General features: G+C 61.2%; 1 protein-coding gene across 3 annotated transcripts; it reads left to right on the forward strand.

The window, feature by feature from the left end:
- Positions 1-187: 187 nt before the first annotated feature.
- TMEM201 (transmembrane protein 201) lies at positions 188-27373 on the forward strand. 3 transcript variants are annotated; one of them, XM_032638903.1, is made up of 11 exons: positions 188-3149; positions 9998-10118; positions 10763-10957; positions 12184-12360; positions 13513-13865; positions 14350-14553; positions 19889-20121; positions 22197-22268; positions 22946-23245; positions 24066-24203; positions 25392-27373. In XM_032638903.1, the coding sequence occupies exons 1-11, from the start codon at positions 3037-3039 to the stop codon at positions 25487-25489; spliced, it is 2004 nt and encodes a 667-aa protein (XP_032494794.1). In that variant the 5' UTR covers positions 188-3036; the 3' UTR covers positions 25490-27373. The 3 variants fall into 3 exon arrangements, with proteins under 3 accessions (XP_032494794.1, XP_032494801.1, XP_032494811.1); XM_032638910.1 differs by lacking the exons at positions 22197-22268; positions 22946-23245; positions 24066-24203; positions 25392-27373 and adding an exon at positions 20626-22101; XM_032638920.1 differs by lacking the exons at positions 22197-22268; positions 22946-23245; positions 24066-24203; positions 25392-27373 and adding an exon at positions 20629-22101.
- The last annotated feature ends 616 nt before the right edge of the window (positions 27374-27989 follow it).

A 27989-nucleotide genomic window follows, 5' to 3' on the forward strand; every position in this document is an offset into this window, starting at 1 on the left:
TGTTACGCGGGCCTCTCACTGCTGTGGCCTCTCCCGTTGCGGAGCACAGGCTCCAGACCCGCAGGCTCAGCGGCCATGGCTCACGGGCCCAGCCGCTCCGCGGCATGTGGGATCCTCCCGGACCGGGGCACGAACCCGTGTCCCCTACATCAGCAGGCGGACTCTCAACCACTGCGCCACCAGGGAAGCCCAAAGGCAAGAGTTTTAAAGAATGGTTTACCAATTACCTTGGCCCTGGATGTACTTGCCCCAGTTCAGCCTAGTCAAGCCCAGGTCCCTTGTGAGAGTGTCAGAGGGCAGCCTCCGAGTCAGCTGTGAGTGTGGAACGTGGCGCATCTGCAGCCCTGTTCTCGGGGCTCCACCACTGGAGAAGAGGGGCAGGGAGCACGGTTGACTGCCCACCCCTAGGGGAGTGCTCTTTTATTCTGACAGGAGGCATTGGTGTTGTTTAAATACCCTAGAATTTAAGGTTAAAAAGTTAAAATCCTAGAAATGAGAAATCACCAGAGTTTTAAACCCCCCCTCATTTTTAAAGGAAATTTAATAAAGGACAGAAAGATAATAAGACAGAAGGCAGGTAAGATAGATCGTCTTCCCATGAACTCTAACACTGGAATTTGCATATACTGTACATTAAGGTTATTTTTCAATCTGAATATCTAGAAAGATACTTGATTCTAATCACTGATGCACTGTCACATCAGATTCAGTGGCAGATACTCTGGTAGGGATGAGAAGAGGTTATTTTCAAATTGAAATACAGTTGAGTTTAATTCTCTTCACCTTTGGTCATAAAGGAGGTCGGTTGGTGTTTTTGAGCGCCCTCTAGCGTAACTTGCTACAACTGTCAACACTAAATGGAAGTCAAAATAAATGACTTTAGTCCAACTTCAGTGATTCTACAATGCGCGACAGCAAAGATATTTCTGTCCCAGAAGCTCATTTTAACTGTTTAATAGTGGCACTTAGCAACACCTTCCTATTTTAATGTTCATACGAAAGCCTGAATTTTTCCTCAAGATTTTATCTAATATGAAGGTCAAAAGTTAGGTTGCTTAATATTCACTAGTTGGGTATGAGAATTATTTGGAAATAATTTTCACTTATACATTCTTGAGGTAATAAGTTTGACATTAAGCTGGTATAATTTAGTTCTCTGCTTCTGCACCAGGGCATTGAAATGAAAGAAACGTTGAGTACCAGAAGTAGGAAGAGAACAAGCAGGAAGAAAGTGATGCTTCCTCTGTAAAGGGGCTTACTGGATTTTAAAGTGGCATATATCACTGAGCTGTTAATGGAAAAATCCCATGATTGATTTCTCTCTTTTCCACAAGCTTAGTCACTGACATTTCACCATTTTTCAGTAGTCATACGTATAAGACTTTTTAAACCCTCGTTGCTTATCCGTGCGTGCCATGCACTGTGCAAGGTGTTACTTACTTTCTCATTTAAATTCATTCTGACAAACTTGTGAGGCACGTATTACCATCATGCACATTTTACAAATGAGAGAGGCTCTGAGGCTTGCCTGGCTCGCCGGAGATAAGTAGTAAACTGGACCAATCGTGGGTTTGTGCTGCTTGCTGAGTAGATGAATGTAAGGTGGAAGGGGCATCCGAGCCTACTCAATGATCTGACTCTGAAGCTAAGGTACAGCAAACCATTCCATTCAATTCACTTAAGGCTTACGATTCCACCCCAGTCAAGGTGAGCTTCTAGCCATGCCCAGGACAGAACTGTTGGGTGCATTCTTTGTCCACATGGATCACAGAGCCCTTCCTTTGAGTGGGACGTTCTGCAGACAATCTTCCTTGGAAAGAGGATGGTGCTTAAATACAACGCCTCACATTTTGAAGGGAAGCTTCACTGCTATTCATTCATTTGTGGTGAAAGCAGAAATGAAGCGAAGGAAAGCCTCTACTCTGACACTTAACTTACAAGAAAGTGGAGCGTCCAGGCAGACTCTCATCACTGCCCAGGCTTCGTGCCCTGCTCCCTTGTCTGCAGTTCCTGGTGAAGGCACAGGACTAGGATGTGGGACAGATTAACCAGCAACAGGAAACAGGAAACATTTGCCGCTAAATCACCCATCACTGTCCAGGACGGTAAGGATTCTAATGTTGACCTCAAAAAACACGAGTAGTTGTGAAACACTGAAATAGATACTGCGGAATTAAATACAAATATTCCCAACTTGAGCTTCCTTTTATTTTAAGTTATAAAAGTAATTTAGCACAAACCAATAATACTAAAACACTTTCATGAAGTGAATCTTCACCCCCCCCGAGGTAGCTGTTTGCAGTTCAGTGTTAACCATCGTCTGTTCCAATAAACGTACACATATTATAGGAGTTTATTCAAACTTAAGTATTATCAAAATTAATGTGCATGTTGCTTTTTTTTTTAAGTGTTTCATCCCTCTAGGCCAATACCTATAGCTCTGACGTTCTAATAGTTGAATTACGTTCCGTAGCGTGGCTGTCCCATGATCTAGTTACCTTCCTCCCTATGGCGGGAGTGGGCGGGGTTCATGTTTCTGCAAACTAATTTTTTGACCATTGGAGTGGCTTCAGTGGAAGCGGCTTAAGAAGCTCCGACTTGCCGTAAAACAGCGTCGCGCGCATAGGCCCGGTTTGGCTAGGCGTTGGGAAGACAGGACTAGCCGGGGAAAGACTTATTAGCCCGGGATGCTGAAATCGGGGCGCCGGGCGAGCGAGGCGGGAGCGAAGAAGGGCCGGGCCGGGCCCCGCGCCACCTCCCCCCTCCGGCCGCGGGAGGGCGCGCTCTGGCCGGTACGATGACTTCCGCCGGCGCCCCGCCCACCAGGCTCGCCCCACGCTCCGATTGGCTGCGCGGCGGGAGCGCGCCGAGTCAGGGGGCGGGCCCGCGCCGGCTACAAAGCGGCGAAGGTCACGGCGGGAGGAGGCGCGCGCCGCCGCTCCGCGTCCCGCCCGCGGCCCTCGGCCCAGCCGCCAGCGCCACCGCCGCCGCCTGCCGCCTGCCGCTGCCCACAGCCCATCGCCCGCGCCGGGAGCCATGGAGGGAATGAGCGCGCTGCTGGCCCGCTACCCAACGGCCGGCCTGGCCGGCGGCCTGGGGGTCACGGCGTGCGCCGCCGCCGGCGTGCTGCTCTACCGGATCGCACGGAGGTGAGTGCGCGCGGCCCACGCGGCCGGCTAGTATCACGCCCGCGGCCCTGCACCCGCACCCGCACCCGCCCTCCGCCCGCTGTCCTCCCAAAACCGCCGGCTCCGGGGCCGCCCGCGCCTCGCAGTCCGTGAGCGCGGCGAGGCCGCGGCGCGGCGGTGGGGCCCGGCCCGTGTGTCCCCGCGCCGAGACCCACTGTGCACGCCCCGCCCCCGGAAGGAAAACCGGGCTGGGGATCCCCAGTCGGGAAGCGGCTGAAGAGTGGGTTGGGGGACCCCAGGAATGTGGGGCGGGCGGGGACAGCCAGCGCTTGACGTACGAACTTCCTACCCCGCGGAGATCTGCGCTGGCCCAGATGCAGGGTCTGCAGGGCCCCCAAACCCTGCGGGAGCGTCGAGCGGGGGTCGGGCCTTGCTCCTTTCCGTCTTGAGCCCCGATCCCTGGTCCTCAGGGGCACGTTGGGTCGCGTGAACACCGGCCGGTGGTTTCTGAGCCGCATACGCTGTCTCGGGCGTTGTTCTAATCTCACATAAGCCCATTTCGGAGTCACAACCCCTGCTCTGTCTAGAGAAGCTGAGGGACAAAAGAACTACATAAATTGTTATTAACTAGACGAGTCAGGGTGTGAGCTGAAGTATCCTGACGCTGGAGCCTGCATCCCTGACCCCCGGGCTCCACAGCGTCCAAGAGCAGGCAAGCCTGACATACTTCAGAGGTGTTTAAACCGGGCTGGGCTGCCCAGCGGGTTCAGTGGCGGCTCCCCACCCCCGACCCTGGCTCCGAGATCATGCTGACTGACCCCACTGTGCACAGCTGGTCTCCATGGTCAGGGATAAAAGCTTAATGGCCTCTTGCTTCAGGAGGACCTCAGGGGCAGCCCCACTGTCAACCCACTTGATCCACCTTCCCAGGGGATAGGGGAAAAAGGTGGGGTTGTGAGAACATTCTGGAGACAGAATGGGTGGGCTTGTAGCTTCAGCAGGGGATGTGGAAGCGCAGCTCTTAGGTGGGAGAAGCGAAGGAACTTGCCCACGGTCACTCGGCAGCAAGTGGGGGAGCTGGGACTTGAACCTGGAAGGCATGTCTGTTCTTCCTTAGCCATCACCGTATACTGCTTCTCACCCAAAGGGAAAAGAAGTGAGGGTGACTGAGTCACAGGCTTCCTGGGGGAGGAAGGGGTAGGAGGGACGTCAGCTGTGTCTGCTGGATGAGCCAGCCTGGCAGGCTGAGGAGGGGGTGGCCTCAAGGGGTCCCTGACAACGCACAGCTCTACGTGTCCCAGCTTCTGCCCAAAATTTGGAAGCTGGAGGGGCTTTCCGGACCAACTGGTTCAAACCAGTTATCTTATGCACGAGGGAGCTGAGGTGCAGAGGTGCATGCCACTTGCTGTTGCTCAGATTCCCAGAGCGTGTCGACAGCAGAGGTGCGTCCAGAGCCCGGTTTGCCTCCCAGTTAACCGGGGGCAGGGAATGTCAGCCCAAGGACCAGAGCCTGGGCCAGGTCCTGTCTCCAGGCTTTGCAGCTCTCACTTGTGTTGGTGTGGCTAGATTCGCACTGGGTTTGCTCACTGTGCCTCAAGCTCCCGTCTTGTGCTGCGGCTGTTCCTGGGGGTCCCTGGGCTGCCAGCCACAGCTTTCCCTCTCCCGGAGACAGGAGTCTGAGGCCTTGGTGCAGTGTTGGGTGAGCTGCTTCGAGGGGAGCCAGGAGGGTACCAGTGTGGCGTGACACCAGAGTCGTGGTGTGGCATTGGGACCTTTTGATTGAGAAGGACCAGGCCTTTCCCAGGAGGCTCTGAGATTCTACCAGAGCGCTGGCTTTTGTCTGGGGGTCATAAGTTAGCCACTGTCACGATTCAGAAGCAAGACCAGGCTGAGCCCTTCTCCCTCTGTGGGGGAAACAGTGACAGTGAGGAATGGCTTTGGCCACAGCGTGGGTTTAGAATGACCCTGGGGAGGGCATGTGAGGAGAGTTGTTTCTGGAAATGGACTTGGCCGGCTGGGTGTTTGGGGGCTCAGCACAGCGATGGAGGGACCTGGACGGAGGATCGGCCGGGGAGCAGGGGGAAGAGCCCGCTTCTCTGAAGGGCTGCGGTCCCCAGAGCCTCCGGCAGGGCCAACCCTGGCTTCCCACCCGCGGAGTCCTCTTGACCGGACTGTGTGTTATGACCTGGCGTGGGGCAGGAGCTGCCGTTGGCCCCATTCTACAGACGAGGAAACAGAGGCCCAGGGAGATTGGGCTTCCTGCCCTATGACACCAAGTTGCTAAACGGCAGAGCCCTGCCTCACTCTGGCCCTTCAGCTCCTAACCAAGCCTTGTGCTCTGGGTCCTCACTGAGCAACTTGGCTGTCACTCTGCACCCATAGGAGGCCAGGTGGAAGCCCCAGTTACACTTCCCCAGGCTGGCGTGCCCTGTACCCAGGCAGTCTTGGTGGCTTCCTGTGCCTCCCCCACCCAAACTCCCACCCCCAGGCTCTGCCGCTTGCCATCGTATCCATCTCCTGCCAGCACATCCCTACTCAAGACCTCTGGAGGCCCCCGTAGGTGGTTATTGGATTGTCCACTTTCTGGTGTTTGGAAACAGAGAGGATGCAGCCTCCCAGGTAAAAGAGTTAAGCCTCGGCCTGGCGTCCAGGGTCCCTGGTTCCCGCTCACCTCTTGCCAGGCTCTCCTGGTGCTGCGCACTCTGGCTGGGGGGACCCTGCTCTCCGCACGCATGCCGGGTGGTGCCCCCCTTGCCCGCAGTCCATCTGTTTGAGGGCCACCTGCTCATTTGCCTTGCTGCCCGGCAAACCCGTTCTTGAGGGGGACGGCAAATGCACCACGTGTTGGCTGTCTCCTATGGCACCTGTCACCAGCTGCCCTGTGAGGTCGTTGTCCTCGTCCTTGTGTCCGGGTCAGGAGTGGAGAGCCTCGCTCGTCTCTGCCTCCCTGCGATCCAGCGTGTACCCAGCCAGCGCTGTGCTGAGGGGCCGGTGTGGTCCACCGAGGGCGGATCCGGCCTTTCCGTCTTGGTGTTGGCTGGACTGCTGTGGGCCTAAGTGTGATTCGCCTTGAGGCTGGCGCGGGCGGCTGGAGGCCCGCTGGGTCCTGGTGGCACTGAGTTGCACTTTGGTGCCGCTGTCCCGCTGCCCAGGAGGCTGCTCCTTGGATTCTCTCTGGTGGATCGGACAACACTCAGGGCACAGAGGAGCAAGTGAGGAGCCGTGTGGGGTCCAACAAGGACCCCTCGCCTGTGAGCCTGTCCTGGGATCCCCTCGGGGCCCTGCTGGAGGCTGACCTCTCGGCCCCCCAAGGGAACCAGCCTGGCTCTCAGAGACCATCTTCCAGACCCCGCCAGGCCAGCACGTGGTGCCAGGGTCACAGGCTGCGTGCCAGACCCTCTCGGGGAACTTCTCAGGGCCTGGCGGAGACTGGTGGACGCCTGGGCCTCCCCCAGATTCTGAGCACCACCCCCCCGCCCCCCAGCAGGGACTGATCCCCATCAGTGTCTCTTCCATGTGGCACGGTGCTGGGCTCACAGCAGGTGCCCACCCCCTGGCAGGGTCCTGGACCAAGGGCCTGGAGCTGCAGCCCTCAGAGAGATGGGCCAGTGGTGGGCTAGAGCTGACGCCCCCCGCTCCCACCAGACCTGTAGGGCACGGTGGGATGCCAGGGCACGAGCTCTGTTGGAACTAACTGTCCGTGTGTGGGGCTGAGGGGGTGATACCATTGTTGGGAGCCTGTGTTCATCTTTTCTTCCCCATTGTGGGTCTGGGGCTTGTGGAGGGACGGTTCCAGAGCATGCAGTTGACCCTGGCTCCCCGCCAGGGGCCCATCCTGCCCTTGGCTGCCTCAGGCCTCCTCCAACCCCCGCAGAGCCTGAGAGAGCTCAGCACACAGGTAGCAGGAGCTGGGTGAGTACCTTCCAGACCCTCCCGGCCGCTCACCCTCTGGGGCCCAACCTTCCACCTGAGGTGGCCTGGCCTGGCCTGGACCCACCTAATTTGCTCCTGCCTGTGTCACAGGGACCTTCTGTCTTGTCCCCTCAGATCTTGTCCACCACGAAGAGTGCTTTGACCCAGAGCCTCACTGGGGATGGAGGTTGTTGGCTTGCGGGAGAAGCGGGTGAGGGCTAGGAGGGGAGCAGGCTGGAGGGGCTTTTCCCTGAGCAGCAGCAGGACCCCGGCTAAGTGGGCGCAGAATAGGCTGACCCAAGGGCTCCTGCGTCAGGCCTGGTAGCGGTGGGTGCAGGCCCAGAGGCCGGGCCCGCGCCGTGGCTGTGGGGACAGTACGTACGAGCTGTGAGGTCAGCCGTCAAGTGCAGCCCGCGAATGTGAGTCACTTCATCCACGTGTCTGGCGCGTGACGCTTCCGGCAGGCGGCAGCGGCGCTGGTGCTTGGGGAGCTGACATTCACACCCAGCTCCCCGTAGCTTTGCTGGTCCGTCTGCCGCTCACAGGCCTGCACGCGCTTTCAGGGCTCACCCCTTGGGAGCTTTGGGAGGTGACTTCCTGGCGCGGGGACCCCAGCTGGCCAAGGTGGCAGGCAGCTGCCCTGTCCGCGAGAGAGGACCCTCACCCCGCCAACCCTGGGCAGGGATTACCAAGCCAGAGCCGCTGGCCCAGGGACCAGGACTTATCCCCAGCCTCCCCTTCCTGCCACCTCCTTCCAGGCCAGGCTCACTTCCCTAGCAACAGAGCTGGAGGTTCAGGGTAGAAATGATGACTTCCTGGGCGGGAGGGGCTTCGTGCCTGGCCCCCTGGACCAAAGCTTCAGTTCCTGCTCGCCTGCCACCGGTCGTCTTTATTCCCTTCCCATCTCTCTTTATTCGTGGGCTGCCAGCTCTTCTGCTGGCTTCTTTCCAGAGGCGGGGTGTGGTGCGGTGAGCTTCTGGGGTGAAGGGGGCAGAGGGACCCATCACGAGGACAGCAGAACCTGGGGGCAGAGGGGAGAGGTTTTCCGGCCTGCCTCGTCACCCCTTTGGACACACCACTATGCACTCTAACAGAGAAGCCTGTGAAGCAGGTACAGGTTAACAAAGAGAAAGCCAGGTGCTTAACTGCCCAGGGATGCCAAGTGCCGGCTTCTCAGCAGAGCGGTTCCCATACGCTAGCCGCCTCCTTCCACTGCTCTTTGCCTGAAGCCCAGTGAAGCTGTCAAAACGCCTCCGCTGATCACCTGCCCAGCTCAGCGCTTTCCTAAGTTCTCTCATTTGGGGAATGGACATGGCAACTACCAAGCAAACCCCTCCAGTCCCAAGAATCTAAAACAATGTGGGCGACAGTTGGCAGCTGCTCTCCTGGGGACTTCTGTGAAGCCCAGGAGGTGCCTTCCATCCGATCCCCTCAGCAGCCTTTTGTGGGCAGGGATTATCATTATCCCCCTCGGCCAGATAAAGAAATGACTTTCCCCAAAGGCCACACCATGACCACGAGCCGCGCTGCCCAGTGCTGCTGTTTCTGGGCCTTGCCCTCTGGTTCAGTGATGCTGAAGACGTGCGGTCCCTTGTCGTCCATTCTGAGGGCCTTGGCCTGAACTGGAGCTGCAGGTGCCCTCTGTGGACCCTGGGACCCTTCCTTGCAAGGTCTGGTTTCATGTCCTTGTCTCTGTCTGGGCTTTCTCCTCCCCTCCCCTGCCCTCCCCGTGTAAGCTGTCATTTATTGGGTATTTAGCTGGGCACTGTAAGCGCTTCCCACACTTGACATGTCTTGTGCCCAGTCGACAGGTGAGAAGACTGAGGCTTGGAGGACTCTAGTAACCTGCCCATGGTCAGTGCAAGGGCAAGGCCAGGAAGCATCAGCAGTGTCAGAAGCAGCAGCTCTGCTTCCCGGGGAGCCAGCCTTTCTTCCAGGCCCCTGACAATGCCGGGGACAGGGTAGTGACACAGCCAGCGCCCTGCGTTGCGAGGCACCTTTACGTGTCTTGTGTCATTGGGTCCTTGTAACACGCAGATGCCCTGGTTCTGTGATCGCTCCCACTTTGCAGATGCGGGCCGAGGCTGGGAGAGGAGAAGGTGGCAGAGCCGGGGGCTCTGGCTCGCAGAAGGTTGGGGCCGTGCTGTCCTGTGGACAGTAGGGGTGTCCGTGTGTGGTATGGCTGCCCATCCCAGCGAAGGCCCAGGCGGCACCCCCAGAGCTGGAGGTGGACTCTGGGGGTGAGTAGGGAGACAGGAGTGGCAAGGCCAGGACCCCAGGGTTCAAGCAGCTGCCACCTGTTGCCCACATTGTTTTAGATTCTTGGGACTAGAGGGGTTTGCTTGGTAGTTGCCATGTCCATTCCCCAATCCCCTCGACACACACACCCCCAACAGCCAGGGAGATGGATGGCCGGCCCTAGAACACAGATCCGTCGGTGTCTGGGCCGGGATTATCCCGCACACCCCACCTGTCAGCACACATGTGGCCGGCAAGGGCCACTGTGGCCAGCCTGTCCTGTCCCCCTGCTGGGGAGGGGTGGCCCCAGGCTGAGCAGCCTTCTGCAGTCCCTACCCCTTGGCCTCCTTGGCCCTCGCTCTCCTGGGGACTTCTGTGAAGCCCAGGAGGTGCCTTCCATCTGGAAACTCCCCAGGGAGCACCATTTCCGCATCCTGGGAACAGGCCCAGGTCTGCGGGCCTTGCGGGGATGGAGGGTGGTCCTAGAGCCTGGTCCCTGTCGGCCCCGTGGCCTGGCTGGCCCTGGGTTCTTGGTGCATCTCCAGCTCAGGGGAGGCTTGGCCTCAGAGGCCAAGGAGAAGCCCAGGTCCTGCCGTTGGACACACAGCGTCCTGTCCTCCTCCGCCTGCCTGCATCTCCCGCTTCCCACATGCTCTCCCTGGTCTCCTGTCGCCTGGGTACGGAGGCCTTCCCGCTGATTCCACTCTGCTCGTCCACAGGATGAAGCCGACACACACCGTCGTCAACTGCTGGTTCTGCAACCAGGACACGGTGGTGCCCTATGGGAACCGCAACTGCTGGGACTGCCCCCACTGCGAACAGTACAACGGCTTCCAGGAGGTGCGGCCCTCCCATCCAGGACCTGTGGGCCCTGGGCCCCTCCTTTGAGGAGGAGCAGACAGGCTTGGGCAGCTAGGGTGACTTGTGCAAAGTCCCAGCTCTGAAACTGGCAGGTTTGGGTTCAGACCCAGATCTTTCTGGCTCTGAAGCCCAATCTCTACCTTGCACCAGGCCAGGGTCAGCAGGCTCTCTGTGGGCCGGGCAATGAGGAGTTCAGGCTTTGCAGGCCACACGGTCTCTTGCGACTGCTCGGCACTGCAGAGCCTCCACAGACATGTGTAGCGCGTGTGGCTGTGAATAAAGCCCAGGAAAGCTTTATTCACAGACGTGGGCAGCCAGCCCATCGCCAGAGTTTGCCAACCCCTGTGCCAGCCCCTGTTGGGTCCTGAGGAGGGACACCAGGTGGGAGTGTGGGCGGGGGGCGGGATCCAGGCTGCACCCTCAGCGTATCGCCTGTGTTGGGGGTTCCCGTGAAGTTTTTCTGGAAGAAGAGCTTCTGCGTTGCACGTAAAACAAGGGAGTGTTAGCGATCCACTTCCGTGGAGTGTGGGCACGCGGGCCCTCCGTCCGGCCCCCGAACCCGTGGGGAGGCTCTTGCCCGCAGGGAGGGGCTCCCCCTGACTCAAGTCCTCCTCCCCGCCCAGAACGGCGACTACAACAAGCCGATCCCCGCCCAGTACCTGGAGCACCTGAACCACGTGGTGAGCGGCGCACCAGGCCCCCGAGCCCCCATGCAGCCCCCGCAGTGGGTGAGCAGCCAGGTGCTGCTGTGCCGGCGGTGCAGTCACCACCAGACCACCAAGATCAAGCAGCTGGCCGCCTTCTCGCCGCGCGACGAGGTGAGCGGGTGTGGGAGGGGCTGGGGGTTCGAGCAGTGGAGGGGAGGCCCCTCCTCACCCCAGCCCCGTGCTGGCCCTGTGTTCCGCGTGTGTGATCTAGTCCATCTCAGCTGCCACTCGCTTCTCGCTCTTTCTGTCTCGTGTCACTGCTCTGGGGGCCCCAAGCCTGGGAGCATCGTGGAAAGCCCAGCTCCTGCCAGCCCAGAGGGCTTTGTCCCTGGGTAGGGGGAGGTAGGGTCCTTGGGCTCCAGCTTGGGGCCCTGTTGGACCATCCTGTCCGTGTCCCTCTGAGTCAGTCTTAGCCACTGGCTGGCGGGCAGTTTGCTCTGGAGTTGGTGGACGATGTCCCGGCTTGTGGGAGAGGAGGGGAGACAGGTGCTGCCGAGAGGCTTGGTGTTAGGGCTTTGCCTCCCCCGGGTCCACCGTGGAGCCCAGCAGCCTTGTCATCTAGCTGATGTCACCTCACCCAGTCTGGGGGTTCCGTGACCTCAGGAGAAAATCCCAGCTGAAGCCCAGAGACACTGACTTTCCCAAGGCCCAGCCTGGGAATGGTGGAGGGAGGGAAATGGAGGTGAGCTGGGGCTGGGAGGGGAGAGGCAGGGAGGCTGCAGAGAGAAGGGCAGGCATGTGCAATGAGGCAGCCAGGGCACCTCTTCTGGCACATTCAGTCCCAGCAAGAGATCAAACTGATAACCCTCCCGCCCTCCCCTGGAAGCAGGGAGGGAGGGGCGTGTTGCTGCATCTCTTGGGGGAGGAGGGGTGGGAGGGGACTCGAGTCTCCTGGGCTGTTCCTGAAACGTAAAGGCCCTTTGGTTTCTGCTAGGGCCCTGGCCCGGCCAGGGGCTCGCCAGTGTCTTCTAGACCACTGGGCTTAAGGGCGGAGGCAGCCCCACCTCTGGGTTGTCCATCTGCCCGCGTCCAGGTGGTGTCAGCCCAGAGCTACCTTCCCCCGTGGGTCACCTGCCTTCCTGGAGCTCTGGAGTCCGGGAGCAGGGCCTGAAGCAGGGGCCGCGTCCCAGACTCTGGCCTCAAGGTGCGTCCTTCGGAGCGACAGAATTGGCTGGAGTGTCTGCTGTCAGCTGAGGGCCCTGCTGTGTCCCGGCCTCTGGGCAGCCCTCATTCCCAGCCGTTTGTCCTGTTGGGCAGCAGGGGAAGCAGGTGCAGACTGGGGACGACTCGCACACGGTCGCGCCCTGGAGACCCTGAGCCTCTGTCTCCCTCCGCAGGGCAGATATGACGAGGAGATCGAGGTGTACCGGCACCACCTGGAGCAGATGTACAAGCTGTGCCGGCCGTGCCAGGCGGCCGTCGAGCACTACATCAAGCACCAGAACCGCCAGCTGCGCGCCCTGCTGCTCAGCCACCAGTTCAGGCGCCGGGAGGCCGACCAGACCCACGCGCAGGTCCGAGGGGCGTCCATGGGGCACTCCAGGCATCCCAGCCCTGGGGTCTGTGCAGGAAACCCCTTCCCAGAGGGCTGGGCCAGCGACTGGGGGGCAGCTCTGCAGAGCTGAGGCCCTTTTCCCTGGGGCAACAACTGTCCCGTGGGGCCACATCCCAACCTGTCCCCAGACACGGAGCGGAGCAGGGGTCCTAAGGAGAATGTTAGTTATTTGCGTGCGTGACAGGGGTTTCTGAGCTGCCCTGCTGAGCCTGGGCACCTGCCAGCACCTGTGTGGGTTCCTCCCAGCGCCTCCGTGGTGGGTGCTCTCCAAGGCGCCGTGGAAACCAGACTTGGGGAGGTTAAGTCACTTGCAGAGGGCCACGTACCTGGTGTGTGGTGTCACCAGGATTTGAGCCCAGGACTGGCTGGCTAAAACCACCGTTAATTTGTATCACTGTACTCAGATGCTGGAATGTCCTGGCTTTAAAGAATGTGATATAAGTAGCAACTGGGTTTAGAAGTAAAATCCGTCCTCCCCAGAGAAACTCCCACCCACCCCCTGGGTCCCCGGAGGCGCCCTCTGGTTGTGGCCATCTCGCTGACTGGTTGGTGTGTACTTTCCAGTCTGTAGCCAGGCCCCCGACCACACAGCCACGCGCCAGCCACACGCCCACTTGCACAGTGGGATGCTCTGACCCTTGCTTTCCTCCTCTGCACCGCGTTCCCAGACTGAACAACTTACTGCTGTTTTTTTAAACTTAATTTTGGCCAGAGTTATCTGTACACTTATTACAATTCCAGTTAGAGCCGCAGTAGGAATTTTTTATGAGAATTTGCAAACGATTGAAAAAAACGTGCTTGAAAGAAGAGGCCACCATCACTTCAAAAGGATTTCTGTGGAGAATGTGGCAGCACGGCTCTTCCCCTCACAGGAGCTCGCAGTGGGGTGACGGCCCAGAAATGAGACAGAGTAATGGGACCCAGTGGTGAACCAGAAACAAAGCCAAGAGGGTGTGAGAATTTAGGGCGTCTCTGATCACCAGGAACTGGTGGGTTCTTCGGCAGGTGGGCCCCGGCCAGACCCCCGTGCACAGAGTGGGCACCAGGATGGGTGTCGGTGGCTCTGTCCCTCTTGCCGACCAGTCTCTCCCTCCCTCCCTCCCTCCCTCAGAGCTTCTGCTCGTCCGTGGTGAAGGCCCCGCTCCAGGTCATCGTGCTCCGAGCCCTCGCCTTCCTGGCCTGCGCCTTCCTGCTGACCACCGCGCTGTACGGCACCAGCAACCCTTTTGCCCCGGGGGCGCCCCTGCCCCCGGCCCTGCCGCCTGGTAGCAATGGCTCGGCCCCGCCTGACAACAGCACAGCCCCTGGGACCGAGGGCTGGCGGCAGCTGCTGGGCCTGCTGCCCAAGCACGCGGCGGAGAAGCTGCACGAGGCCTGGGCCTTTGGGCAGAGCCACCAGATGGGCGTCGTGGGGCTGGGCCTGCTCACCTGCCTGCTGGCCATGCTGCTGGCCGGCCGCCTCAGGTGCGTGGGGGGGCGGGCGGGCGGGGCACGGTGGGAGCAGAGCTCCAGGCTGGAGGGGCGGGGCTCTGAGGGGCCACTGGGGCCACACCGCCTCGCTGCTCCACCTCAGGCTTCTCATCTGCGGAGTCGGCTGATGATAACCTGCCTCACGGGCTGTTGGAGGTCGAGTGGGCGCCCTTGGGCCTTTGCTCTGCTTCCCCGTGCGGTTGCAGACCCTGTACCGAACGGTGTCCACATCATCTCCCAGTGACTCTGAGGGAGGTTCCTTAGCCCCGTCGTACAGACTAGAACACTGAGGCTCAGAGAAACACTGACTCGGAGTCACGCGGCCTGTAACTGTTGGAAGCGGCGTTCAGAGGCCCACGCTCTCCTCATGGCCCTGGGTTCTGTCCTCTGAGCAGGGCTGGGGGTGGATGAAGGTGGCAGAGTGGGAGGGGTCGCCTTATCCCGCCTCGCTGGGCCCTCACTCCCGCTCTCCCCGCAGGCTCCGGAGGATCGACGCCTTCTCCACTGGCCTGTGGGCCCTGCTGCTGGCGCTGCACCTGGCCGAGCAGTACCTGCAGGCTGCCTCGCCCAGCTGGCTGGACACGCTCAAGTTCAGCACCACGTCCCTGTGCTGCCTGGTGGGCTTCACAGCAGCCGTGGCCACGAGGAAGGCGACGGGCCCACGGAGGTTCCGGCCCCGAAGGTCAGAGAAGCAGCAGTGACTGCGGGGGGAGGACAGACGGACGGACAGGCCCAGGGCTTTGCCCGCAGCGCAGACAGTGCCCCTCTGTCTTGCATCTTTCTTACCTGCCTCACTTCCGGCCCCGCCCAGCCTAGGGCCCCCGGTCCTGGCCCAGCCCTTCCACTTCCCCGAGGAGTCAGGCCTGCCCCCCTTTCCTTTCTGGCTCCACCAAGCCATTCCCCAGCCCAGGCCCCCAGCCCACCGAGTGCTCTCTAGCTGCTCACTGCCTCCACCTCTCTGGCCAAAGACCCCCTCACCGTCCTGAGCCTGGAACACGGGCAGCGCCCATGCTGCCTGCCTCTGACCCGTGGCTTCCTGCTGGCAGCTCCAGGCACCCCACACTGGCCACGGCCCTTTTCCTGGCTCTGACACCACGGGAAGAGGGTTGCAGGCCTGCTGCCTGCTTCTCCTCTCACCTTGCCGTGCCTCTGGGCCCCCTGACATGGGTTGGTGATGGTGGCTGCAGGCTGGGCCCTGGCCGCATGGCCTGACCACTCGGGCTGCTTGGCATGGGCAGGTGCTGCTGAGCCGGGGCCAGAGCAGAGTCCCCTACCTCGTCCCACCGTCGCTTCTCTGGTCTGTCCCTTTGGTCCTGCCCGTTGCCCTGTAAGCCCCGTGGAGCTGGTGAAACCAGGAGGAGACAGGGCTGCCCCCTGGGTTCCCTGCTCTGAGACCCTGTTATCCCTCAGCCTCCTTCCCCAGGAATGGAGAGTGCAGTTCTTAGGCCCAGACAGGCCTTGACCATGAGTGTGTAGGGTGAGGCCTTTCTCAAGGTGGACAGGAGGAAATCCTGCCTCTCCTGTGGTCAGCAGGTATCTTAACAGCCAGGCCGTGGTGAGAATTGGCCCAGGCTGGGGGAAGGTCTAAGCTCTAAATACTCTCTCCTTTACTTCTCTATCTTTTGGGCACCACTGTGAGCCAGATAGGCAGAACCTGGGCACACACACTCTGCCCACTCTCCTGGGAAGCCCCTGGGTTCTGCCCTCGAAAGGCAGGACCCCAACCTTTATGGCCAAGCCCTCCACTCATTCCCTGCAGGGACCGGGGTTCAGGCTTCCTGGGCCGAGGCGGCCCTGATTGGCAGGCAGCGTGGGGCCTGAACTGCTCTCGTTGGCCCTGTTCCCTTCCCCCCATACCAGGGGTGTCCCCAGTTTCCTCCCCTCACCCCCTTCCTCCAGTATGATGCCTGGGAAGTGTTCCAACTGCCCAAGGTTAGCATGGAGTAAGGAGCCCAAGGGACACGCAGGCCCATGACACCAGGTCATTGTCACCTTGTCCCTCTCTGGCCTGTCACTGCCCTCCTCCTGGCCCCTAGAGCCCCTCAGGGAGGGCACCACAGCTCCTGCTTCCCACTTCCCTGTAGGGCAGCCGCAGACCCCACAGGGCTTCAGCCTCGCTCTCCCTGGGCCAGGCCCTGCTGTGCCAGCCTGTTTACTGCCTGTGGGTGGAGAGCTGGACCCCTCTCCAGGGCCCCTGAGTGCTGACCTTGGCGTGGATGTGCTCTGGAGGCTGACGTGCCGTCCACGTTTTGAGGCAGTTCCCAGCCTGGGGGCTGCCCTCCCAGGGCCGTGGCAGGAGGCTGGACCAAGGCCGTGCGCCCCTCCAGGGCCCTGGGTCCTGCAACTCCTCGCTGCAGGCACGAGCCCCCTCCAGGTGTGGCCCCAAGTGCGCCAACCCCTCCGCTGTACACATGGGAGCCCAGGGAAGGCAAGAGCGGATCACACACGTGTGCGGGTCACACTCAGGAAAGGGCGGCCAGCTGGCTGAGCCTGAGGGGCAGGTGGAGCATGCCCGGCTCAGGCCCCTCGCAGAGCCCCCGGGGAACAGGAGTCGTGCCCAGGCCCCTCCGTCCTCGGGTTCTCGGGCTCCGAGGCGGCCACCCCTCGCCACTCACCCCTCGGCGCCCGGGTGGGGAGCGCCCGGGTGGAGCGTGAGATGGAAGGGCGCTGACGAGGCAGAGGGGGAGTGGGCTGGCCGTCCCTCGGCCCGGCGGCCAGCCTCGGGGAGAAGGCGCGGCGGGCACCAGGCGGGGAGCCAGTGTCTGTTGGCTGTGTGTGCCCTGCCCTCTGGAATCTCCTGTTCTCAAGGAAGCTGGCAGCGCGATGCTAATTACTGTTTTTCTTGGTGTTGAGTAGAAGCAGGACATCTGTGTGTACGTGTGTATTTAAGTTAAATTATTTATAACAACCCTAACCAGCTCTCTCGCTGGCCAGGAGCCTGCTGAGCAGATGTCGCTCCTGCCCTCTAGTGGGGACGGAAAGACACCTTCGTGTCGCTGAGATGGAGCTCATCGAGGAAGGCTTCCCGGCCTCTTTAGTGTTTGGTGTGATGTTTTAAAATCACCCACCTGTCCCTTAAAGTTTCATTACATAGAGCATATTCCAGCACCTTCCGACATTACTGGCGACAGCTGAGGAAGTGCGGGCACCACTGGGATCGTGGCTTACTTATTACCTGGGAACGTGTCGGCCCTGCTTGGGGCCTCTCTCCCCTCCGCTGGGGACGACAGTCAGACCATCTGGGATCAAGGGGCCGTCTTCTCCCTCCAGCTCTGGGGTCCCCGCCCCAGGCCGAGCAGGCTCACTCGTAACGCTTGCCCAGGAGCCCGCCGGGAGGGGCCCGTGTCCCTTCTGCCTGCAGCTGTCACCGAGTGTCCCGTGCTCTCTTGTGCAGACGTGGATGATTGTCTAGTGATCCTCCAATTACTGTAACCGCAACTCCCGGCCATAGATGTAGTGTTTTTGATGCTGTATTTTCAATAAATGCCTCCGGGGCCCTGCTTTGACCGGTGGGCGTCAGGCACCACGTCTTTTCTGGTTTTTTTCTTTCACGTTCCTCCAGAGGCTTCTGTGCCGGGGGCGGGGGCTTCGGGCCAGGTTTGGGAGCTGGCAGCGCGGGCACCAAGCGGCTCAGGGCCCACCATCCTCGGGCGCCCTGCTGGCCCGTGCTTCTCCTCGTCTCCATAAACTGCTGCTTAAGATGCAGTCCTCTCTCCTGTTGTTCCCGGCTTGGCCTGGGATTGACTTGGAAAATCAAAGGTCCCCCTCAGTGTCAGATGGGAGGCAGTGCAGCCAGCCGCCCGCCCCCTCGCTGGAGCCCCTGTGTCCCGGCGGACACACACAGTTGGATCCGGGCCGGGGCCTCACTGAGATGGGATTTGAAGGCACAGGCGGTCTGGGCGGGCCTCGCCAGAGGAAGTGTCGGTCCCTGTGCAGCGCTCGGGAGCCTGGCGGAGATGGGGCTCCTCTGACGGGCCTCCTGGGGCCTGTCTTCTGCGGAACCAGGACAAGGGCTCACGCTTGGCGCTTCACAAGGATCTGCTAGTTGAGTGATGCCACCGCATGTCCCAGTGAGAGGGTCAGACCACAGAACCGTCTCCCCCTCGGTGCCACCATTTTTAGTAGCATCAGAGATTGGGAAAGCACCTGTACCGGGTGGATGAGAGACTCAGGCTATAAGCTCCGGGGCAGCCCCAGGTGTGAGCAGGATCTGGGAAGCGTAGGAAAGGGCTGACAAGACCCAGCTTCTCCTGGGCCCAGCTGGCCACCTCTGAAACCTGCAGCCCGACTTGGACCCTCTCCTCTTACTTGCCAATTACTGCAGGTGGCCCTCGGCAGACTCGCGGCCTGGCCTGGCCTGTGGGCTGCCCGGTGGGGCGGCACAGGAAGCCCAGCGCAGGCAGAGTCGCGCTGCCACCCGCTGGAAGGGCCCGGGCGTGCCCGCCCCCGTGGCCCACGTGCCCCGCCCTCATCAGGCTGCTTCTGCACAGGGCGGACAGGGTCCTCTGGGAGGTGCAGGCCCCAGCAGGGGGCGGGGCTTCGTGCGTGATTGGAGCGAGTTGGCCAAAGGTCCCAGCGCACCTTCACCGCCCTTCACTGTCGTGCCTAGTGTCCCCCAACCTTGCAGGCCACTCCTCAAGGTCGTCTGTCCTGCCAAACGGTATGTCATTCTAAAATGACAGCACAAAATCGTATCTTGTATTTAGAGGCAGGACCTTCCGCAGGCGTTTTGGGGGAAAGGAGGTGTAGGGGTCAGACGGGCTTAGGCAGGATGGGTCAGCGGGTGGAATGCAGGCGTGTCCAGCCTGGGGCCAGCCAGGTTGCCCAGACTCCGCCGTAGATTTGCTTGATTTCCCCGTGTCCCTCAGCCACTGGGCCCCGGCCTTGGTTCTGAAGTCCAGGTGGCTTCCTGGTGCTTTGGAAGGCTTTAAGGAGGCCACGCGATTCTCCAGGAGGGCATCAGCTGACCCCACACTTTCCTCATAAAACTTGTTTAAAGAGAGGGGCAGGGATGAGAAATAGGGAAATCAGTGGCGTGGAGATATTGGCCAGTGGTGCCCCGAGCTCAAGGTCGTGGTGGGCACGGGGTGGGTACCTTAGGCAGCCCCCCGGCTCTGCTGCAGGGACTGAGCCCGCCTGCCCGTCCATCGGCACATTATCCATGGGCTCAGTTGTCCCCTGGGGACCGAGGTAAGGCTGGACCTCCCGCAGCTCCGTCCAGACGGCGGACTAATCATGTATTAACTGTCTCTGTCCCTCCCCCTCTGTAATCGGTTGCCTTAATCAGAAGCATGGTTGATATTCTGGCTTGGGGCCACCGGCTCCTGTTGTGTGATCTGTACCGTTCTCGAGTTAAAGAGACACTGTCACCTTCCGTCTTTCGGGCAGCCTTGCGATCGTTACGGGTCTTTCTAAGTTCAAGTTGGTGTCCGGCCAGAGCCTCTTCCCAGATATTCCCAAGCTTGGCTGCCTTCCGCCCCGCTCTTCCAGGGGCTTTCGAGGAGTGTCTGAGACCAGAGGGCAGCGGCAGGACTCCCAGAGTCAGGCCCTGGGGAGCAGGGGCTCCCCGAGCTCGGCCGCTGCCGGGAGGTTCTGGGCACCAGGCGGGTAGCGGCGCGGAGGAGCCCAAGGCCGTCGGCCCAATTGAGCGGCCAGCGCAGGGCTGGGCGTTTTTTGCTTCGAGGTGAAGGGTTGGCGTGAGGCTGGCGAGGGCGACAGTGTCACTTTAATACCGAGACTCGTAGTGGACCTAGTTTGCTGTGAGGCTGAGGGGGATCGGAGGGGGCATGCCGGGAGGGGTGGGTCACGCTGGCACCTCCCAGCCACCCGCTCCTAATGGCGTGAATGTGGTCGGACTGCTTTTCTGCTGCAACTAACACACGCCTCCTCTGGGACCCCGACTCGTGCCCCACCTCGCACCGTGGGAGGGGAGGGGGCCCGCCGTGCGGAGGCCACTCCGGGGGCCCCCGGGGCTGACCCAGTCCCCTCTCCCATGCCCGCTGGGCTCTCTCTCGCAGGTACTTCCCGGGAGACTCTGCCGGCCTCTTCCCCGCCGGCCACAGCCTGGCCGTCCCCTGCCGAAGCGTCGCAGGCCCCTCGCCGGCTCTGTTCATCCCCGCCCCGCCCAGCTTCCTGCCACTTGCCAACCAGCAGCTGTTCCGGTCTCCCCGCCGGGCCTCGCCCTCCTCGCTGCCCGGCCGCCTCAGCCGGGCCCTCTCACTGGGAACCATCCCCTCTCTGACGCGAGCAGGTAAGTGGCGCTCGGGCCGTGGTGGGCAGCGCGGGGCTGGGGGCAGCCGGGCTCGGGCACTCTGGCTGAGCCCGAGGTGGGTGGTGGTGCTTCTGCTGTAGAGACGGGCGGAACTGGGTTCAGACCCTGCTGTGTCCACTCGCTGGCTGCCTTAGCCAAGGGGCTTAACCATGCTGAGCCTCAGTTGCCCTCAAAAAAAATTGAGGCCAGTGGTGGAACCCACTCTGTGGGTGGTCGTGAGGGTTAAACCGGGTGGTGTATTTAAAGGCATCCGGTGGGTCCATGTCCCCTCCCGTGGGGTTTTGTCTTTTATCACCGTTCTCACCGTTATTATTAACTGCCGTTGTTTTGAGACACTGGGGGCTGGGAATTTTGCCCCCGGCCTTTCTGTGTGGTCCACAGGGCAGGGATTCGGTTCAGGTCTGCTACATTTATGGAGCCCCGGAGTGACCAGCACCTGGTCCCTGTCACCGGAGGCTTTGTCTCATCCCTCTCCTTCCCCAGCAGGGTCTTCCGTGACGACCCTCCTCACCTTGGGAAGCCACCCGGTGCCCACGGGGTTTGCTTCACCCTCGGGGTGCGGCCTGGGGTGCGGGGCTGTGCGGCAGGATCCAGCCTCTAGGAAGGTGGGCGGCATCTTGGTTAAGCCGGGCTTGCTGACGTGCAGTGTCTCTCTTAAGCCCCTGAGCAGCTCCCCCAAGCAGGGGCCTCCCCCTCCAGTCCGACACCCCTCTGGACCTGTTTCCCTCCGGGACCCGCCCAGCGTCTGCTGTGTGCAGTCCAGCGTCCTCGTAGGTAGAGGGTGGGCCACAGTGCAGGAGACACGGCTCGCTGGACACAGCTCGTGAGCTGAGCGGTGGGGAGTGTTTGAGGCCTTCAGGCTGGGATTGAAGGGGTGAGAGCCCCGAGGGGTACGGAGACCTGGACTCCAGGGACTTCTGTGTCACCGAATGTGAGCCGTGTTGCTGGTGGAGGGTGGCTGCCGCCTGCCCTCCTCTGGAAATGGCTGTTCAGCAGAGTTCCTGAGCCCGTGGCCGGCAAGTCCCAGCTCAGGCCCTGGGGCTGACGGACAGGGCCTCTGCAGGCGCTCCGTGAACAGCAGCTGGAGCCGGGGGGAGGGGAGCAGAGTGGACATGGAATGCCCTGGACCCAGGGATCTGGAGGGCCCGGAAGCTGGGCCCTTCCCCAGAAGAGAGTTCTCTGTGTCAACAGGCAGCCTCCCGGTTGCCCTGGGAGGCCCGAGGCAAGGGCTCAGGAGGCCCCCTTCCCCGAGGGTGGCAGAGCAGTTCTGTGGAACACAGGCTGGTCTCAGGGTGGGATCCCGGAGTCTCCATTGCTGGGGCGGGTCCTTGGCTCAGGTGTCAGGAGGCCCTGGTGGTCCAGGGCACGGGCGCAGTACCAGGGTCCATCTTCCCGTCTGTCTCTCTCTGCTCTACTTGCCTCTGCACCTCTCGCTGCAGGCCTCACCCCTGCGTCCCTGCAGCTCAGCCCCAGCAGGAAGGCCCCTCCCCAGTTCTTGAAAGGACTCCGGCTGTGCTTGGGCCACGTGGCCATCCTCACACAGTCACTTGGGGGTTGACCTGGGTCTGTGTCCCCGGACCGGTGGGTGGAAGGGGCAGGCGGGGCTCTGTGGCCGACGGACCCCTCCGAGCCCTTCGGGCAGTGGGGCAGCAGCCCCCACGCGGGCACGTGGAGGCCGCCGGCTCTTTCCACGCTCGGCTGTCAGCAGGGCGCTTGGGAGACCAAGGGGCTCATGAGATGGAGCCCCTGCCCTTGGGGCGCACTTGGCTGAGGAAGGGGCAGCGGGCCCAGCGCAGGTGGTCAGGTGACGGGTTAGTGGAGCAGGGCAGGGCTCCAAACGGCTGAAGCAAGGCTCAGGTCAGGTACCGGGACGCGACCTCCCGTGCGGCCTGCTGTGGGTTTCGGCCTCCTCATCTGCGAGGTGGGAACGTGCCCTCGTGAAAGCTCCACACGGGTGACGGTCTTGGCAGAGCAGCCGTGTGAGGGGGGGAGGGGGCTGGAGCCCGGGCCCTGCCTCCGCAGGGACCTGTGTTGCCTTTCTCTTTCCTCTCCAGACTCAGGGTATCTGTTCAGTGGGAGCCGCCCACCGTCTCAGGTGTCCCGATCCAGAGAGGTTCCGGTTTCAGGTGAGGAGGACAGAACGCCAAGAGGAGTGACCGGGAAGCCGCCTGAGGCAGGGCAGCGCGTGGGCCGGCGTTTCCAAAGCGTGTGCAGGGCGGGACAGCAGCCACATTGAGCGTGAGCTTTGGGGTCAGACGGGCCCCCAGAGGGGGTCACGTTTAAACCCCAACCCTGTGCCTCCCAGCTGTGCAGCCCTGGGCAAGTGCTTCACGCCCTGTGCCTCAGTCTCCTCTTCTGGGAAATGGGCGTGAGAGTTTCTAGGATCAGCTACGATGCTGTCGTCCTTACAGTGGTGACGGATGGAGGCGGCACTTGGGGTGCCGGCGTCAGCGGGGCTCAGGGTCGCTGACCTCAGGTCTCCAGGGTTGGTTTCTCCCCGGGCCTTGCTCTCAGCTGAGGGAGGAACCAGGGGCTTTGGATAGAAGTCAGGGGGAAGGGGGCAGAGGGGGCATGGCTGAGGCTCCGGGATCCTCTCCCCTCTCTCGGGTGCCTGGTGGGGTGCAGGCCCCTCCTACCTCAGTTCTCAGCAGGGCTCCCCTCTGCCCCCCAGTCTAGGCCCAGCCTTGCCTTTCTCCCTGGGTCAATACAGGAAAGAGCCCCAGGACCACAGCCGGTCCTATAACTAGAGCAGACATTGACACGATATCGTCATCTTTGTTTCTGTCATCCTCCCACCCTCCAGATTACTTCTCTCTGCTGTCGGGGAGCTGCCCCTCCTCCCCCGTCCCTTCCCCAGCGCCCTCCGTGGCCGGCTCAGTGGCCTCCAGCTCTGGCTCTCTGCGCCACCGCAGGCCCCTCATCAGCCCTGCCCGGCTCAACCTGAAGGGGCAGAAGCTGCTGCTGTTCCCGTCGCCCCCTGGGGAGGCCCCTAACACCCCCAGCAGCTCCGACGAACACTCGCCCCGCAATGGCAGCCTCTTCACCATCGAGCCGCCCCCCGTCCCACAGAGGCAGCCGGCGCGGGACACGAAGCACACCGTGGGTACGGCCCTCTGACCACCCTCTCGGAGGCGGGAGAGCCCAGCGGGCCATGGGAGGCCTCTGGTCAGTGTGCAGCGGTGGGGACACCATCAAGAGGTCACACGGGGCCTGTCCTGGCTCTTATCTGATTGTGTGGCCACTCTCCCAAGTCCAGACATCCCTAGCCTGGCTCTCCTGGCTTCTGGTGACCTTGAACCCTCCAGGACGTTGCCCTTTTTTGGCTGATTTTATTTTCTTCTTTTGCAATTGACCTGGAGGCTCCTCTGTTCCTTGGGATGGGTCAAAAATGCATCAGGCTGCATCTGGTTGCAGATGTTTTTGTTTTGCTCAAATGAAGTTTTTCCGCAAAGTATTTTAGAATTTTTAAAATTAGGCCTCAACCTTTAAAATCTAGAACTTTCACATGAATGTGTGGATTTCCTGTGTCTCATATTATATCAGAAGATCTGGCCACGCTGGGCCAGACAGGTAGAAGGGCAGGCTGAGGTCCCACGCCCCAGCCTCTGCCACTCCCTGCCCCACTGACCTGCCCCCTCCACAGCCTCGCTTGTGGCCGTCGTCTTCTACCGCCTGGCGGTGTTTGAGTTTGTTGCTCCTGATCTAAAGCCAGCTCCCTACACGGCAGCTACACGGACAGGACCTGAATGAGGACCTGGCCTCCCACTGCCCACTGCCTGGGGCGGGCCGAGCAAGTTGGGACCGGCAGGGCTGGCTGGCCGGCCGCGTCTGAGGACCATCCTGGGATTGGAGGTGGAGCTGCCCTGCGTCTGTCCCTGGGGGTGAGCCGTGAGCTCCCACTGAAACGCCCCTTCTCCCTGCAGACATGAAGTCAGCGCCGGAGGGGGGCAGCACGTGCAGCAGCCGCTCCATCAAGAAAGAGGACGACTCGTCCCGGTCGTCCTCCTGTGTGGTGGACACGACCACCAGAGGGTGCGCGGAGGAGGCCCCCACCTGGCGAGGTCTGCACCCCGTGTGATGTGCGGGAGGGGGGCAGGGTAGCGCGGGGTCTCCGGGTCTGCAGCCACCTCCTGAGAGCTGTCCGAGAACAGCCCCTCGAGGGCTCTTGGGTGACAGAAGAGGGTGAGATGGCCCACCCATCTCACCTGTCTGTGACAGCATCCCCACTCAGATTAGGGTCTGCATCTGCGCTCTTACAGGAGCCTCTGGCAGGAGCCTCTGGCCACAGGTGGCTCTTTACATCTAACAGTTAAAATGTAATAACAATTAAAAATCTACTTGCTTAGCTGCACCAGCCACATTGCAGGCGCTCCACTGCCGCGTGTGGCCTGTGGCTGCTTGACTGGACAGAACAGATACAGAACACTTTCACCTTGGGAGAAAGTTCCCCAGGAGGGTGTCAGCGTGGGCGCCCTGGGGGCCAGTGCAGAGGCTGCAGGCTGCGCAGGGCACTGAGTTGCCTGGGTTCAAATCCTGGCTCCTCTGCTTGCGGGATGGGGGCGGGCTGTGACGTCAAATCCCAGTTCAGTGTAAAGCCCAGCAGTCAGCTCCTGGTACCCCCTCCAGATGTGTGGGAGACATGTATGTTGACAGGATTTCCCTGTAATGATCATTTGGAGCTGACTGGAAATGGGTGCTGCTCCCAAATCAGGTGGGGTCTGGGATGTGACCCCGCAGCATCAGCTTGGGGTGGGGGACCCCAGTCAGCAGCTTATCGCCTTTGAGGCCTGGGCAGGGTACTCGTCCTGTCCTGTCTGTAAAGCTGGTGTACCCCATGGCAAGGTGCAGGTGTGTGCCACCCTAGCCCGGTACCTGCCTGGTGGCACAGGGTCAGGAAGAGAGGTATCTTCCAGGAGTCAGGACTTGGGAATTCCCCGGTAGTCCAGTGGTTAGCACTCCGCTTTCACTGCTGAGGGCCCAGGTTCAACACCTGGTCAGAGAAGTAACATCCCACAAGCTGCGGGGCACAGCCGGAAAAAAAAAAAAAAGGAGTCAGAATTTAACCAGTGACCCCACGTTCCCGGGTCTTTTCAGATGGGGAGGCCTCTGGGTGCCCGGAAAGAACTGGGGCGGGGCCTCAGCCCAGGAGCACCTCCCCTGGGGGCGGGGCCTCAGCCCAGGAGCGCCTCCCCTGGGGGCGGGACCTCAGCCCCACATTGCTCACAGGTCTCTCGTTTTCTCTCTGGAAGGTCGTTTAGCCCCCTCGCTGATCCGGGGCCTCCTGGCCGTGAGCTTGACTGTCAACGCCCTCTTCACCTCAGCCTACCTGTACCAGAGCCTGCGCTGACCCGCGGTCCGCAGCCTCCCAGCACCCAGAGAATCTTGGAGGGTGCGCCCAGGTGCATGCCGCTTCCACCACTGCCGGCCTCAGCCCTCCTCGAGGGGCTGCCGCCTCCGCCCTTTTCTCCAGGGCCCTGGACCTCGCCAGAGGGAGCCCTGTTCCCGGAAGCCTTCTCCCCACCTAACAGACTGTGGGGCTGGGCATGGTCTTGGGGGTCCCAGCCCTCCCCACCCACCTCTTTGGCTGACATCAGTTGTGTGTTTGGTGCTGACACTCTGATCCTGAAGCCAGGGGTCGCCGAGGGGCTGCATGACCCTGGGGTCCCTCCCCACCATCCAGCCCTGCCTGGCGGGAACGCCATGACTGCTGTGACGGGATCAGGAGCTGTGGCCCTGAGCCCGCAGCCGCGGGCTATGATTACATCTTTGTACTGTAACCCTCTGTCCCGTGGGCCGCCTCAGGCTCCCTGGGGGAGGAGGGAGGGGAGGTCTCCAGCCGGGTGGAGGATAAACCTCCCCTGGCAGGCCCCGTTGAGGGCCAGCATCTTTTGCCGTTTTGTCCTGCCCCTTCCTGTGGGCTGTGGGCTACGCCTTCCCTCTGGCTCTCCTGGGCAGGCAGGTGAGTTTCCTGCCCAGGGCCCCTCAGAGTTCCTGGGTCTCAGGGGCCCAATTGGACTAGTGTAAGCACCACCCCCCACACTCACTTCTCCCTGCTTGTGTCCCCATTTTATTACCTCTGGTGACCTTCCCTGGCAGCAGCCCTGCAGCCGTGAGAGCACTACCCGGGGCCCGCCCCGCCCCGTTTCCAGGCCCCTCCCTCATGCACTGTCCACAGGGGCCTTGTTTGACCCCCTCAGCCTGCAGGTCTCTGATGAGACTGGACCCTCACGCCCACCCTCAGCATTCTGCTGTCGCGGTGGGCTCAGCGCGACCTCCGTCTCCAGGCCACTGTGGCCAGCCTGCTTCCTACCCCACGCCCCTTGGTCCTGCCACTGCCCCCGAGAAGAGGAAGGATGGGTCTCAGTCTGGCACAGGGACCCTCAAGATGCCGTGAGGAATGAGAGACTGCCTGTGGGTGTCAGAATCCCCGTCCCGCTGCCCTGGGCCCTGGACGCAGGTGTGGGGCTGTGTGTGTGTGTGTGTGTATGTGTGTGCGTGTGTGCGTGCACACTCGTGCGTGTGTCAGTGCACGCGTTCGTGCCACTTCAGGAGGAAGCAGCAGCCTCTGTGAATTCTGAGACTCATGTGGGGAGGCTCAAGACGGCAGGGGAAGGGTCTTCACTCTGTCATTCAGGGATAAAGTTTAATTTTATTTTTCTACACATTTTTGCCAGGCAAGGCGTTCTGCTGGGAAGCAGGATACCCCCAGTCCTCCCTGCCGGGGAGGTTTAGTTTTATTAAGCTTTGGGTGCTTTTTTAGTAATTTTTTTTTACCATGTGGGGAAGGAGGTTGCTCTGACGTCCCCCCACTCCTGAGAGCTACTGTTTCCTGCCCTACCCCTCACCCCAGAACGGGGGGGATTGGGGGCCAGGGGCCATGCCACGTCCCAGACTCTAGCTGCCAGAGATGGTTCCAACTCGGAGGTGGTGCCTCTTGGCCTCCATTCGTACCGTGGGCGTGGCCGTTGAGTTTTTTAATTTTACTGTTTGCCTAACCAAGCCAAATTCCATTCCCGAATACCCTTCCTCTCTGGCTCTGAGGAAGCCCTGACTGAGTGCCCAGCCCCCTCCTCTCGCGCCTGGGCCAGCCTGGCCCCTCCTGCCCAGGGCCGGTGGTCCTAGCGCCCCCCAGGGGCAGGGGAGAGGCTGGGCGGGGAGGGGGCTGACTTACGTTTTCTTTCAAACAAAAAACACAACCTTATTTTTCTTTACAAAAGCAAAAAAAAAAAGGAAACCAAAACCTTTGAACTATACCTCAGCCTGTCTCGTCTTTATTCTCTTTGGGCAGCCCAGGCCTTGGATTGGGGGCCGGGGCTGCGGCAGGGGAGCCCGGGCTGCCCTGGAAGTGATTTCACTCGCTTGTTTCTTGGATACAGAGCCCGGGGTGGTGGGTTCTGAGTGGCAGTGTCCCCAGAAGGACTGAAGGGTTTGAACAGGACGTTATCGGCCTGGACGGGCCTGGGCGGCGGGCGTGTCCTGAGCAGAGACGGGAGGCTCTGGGCAAACAGCGTGAGCAGGGGCTTAGCCGTCTCTCTGCAAGATCCCGTCCCAACCAGCGGGCCAGCGTCCTGAGCGTCCCAGCACAGGTTCTGGGCCCAGGCTGCCTGGTGACTGCGGAGTCTGCATTTTTATGGGCTTTGTTTTGATGCTGTGAAGGAACAAGCCCACCGTCCAGGGTTGAGCTGGGGATAATTAAAAGCACCACACGATGCAGAGGGCCTCATTTGGGCCCAGCACCCATGGGGAGGGTGGGTGGTGGGTGATTGGCTCCCCGAGGCCGGCGGGGCAGATGGGAAGGGACGGGGCTGGACTGCTCACTCCGACCGCACTCAGGTCACAGCCGACCT

The sequence above is a fragment of the Phocoena sinus genome, chromosome 1, assembly GCF_008692025.1.
Source record: "Phocoena sinus isolate mPhoSin1 chromosome 1, mPhoSin1.pri, whole genome shotgun sequence".
Classification (NCBI taxonomy): domain Eukaryota; kingdom Metazoa; phylum Chordata; class Mammalia; order Artiodactyla; family Phocoenidae; genus Phocoena; species Phocoena sinus.

What these genes read in the sequence shown, in the direction of transcription:
- TMEM201 (XM_032638903.1), top strand. Translation starts at nt 3,037, where the DNA reads ATGGAGGGAATGAGCGCGCTGCTGGCCCGCTACCCAACGGCCGGCCTG. An exon ending in CCGACCAGACCCACGCGCAG is followed by an intron (nt 12,361 to 13,512) that starts GTCCGAGGGGCG and finishes TCCCTCCCTCAG; the next exon opens with AGCTTCTGCTCGTCCGTGGT. An exon ending in CCCCTCTCTGACGCGAGCAG is followed by an intron (nt 20,122 to 22,196) that starts GTAAGTGGCGCT and finishes TTTCCTCTCCAG; the next exon opens with ACTCAGGGTATCTGTTCAGT.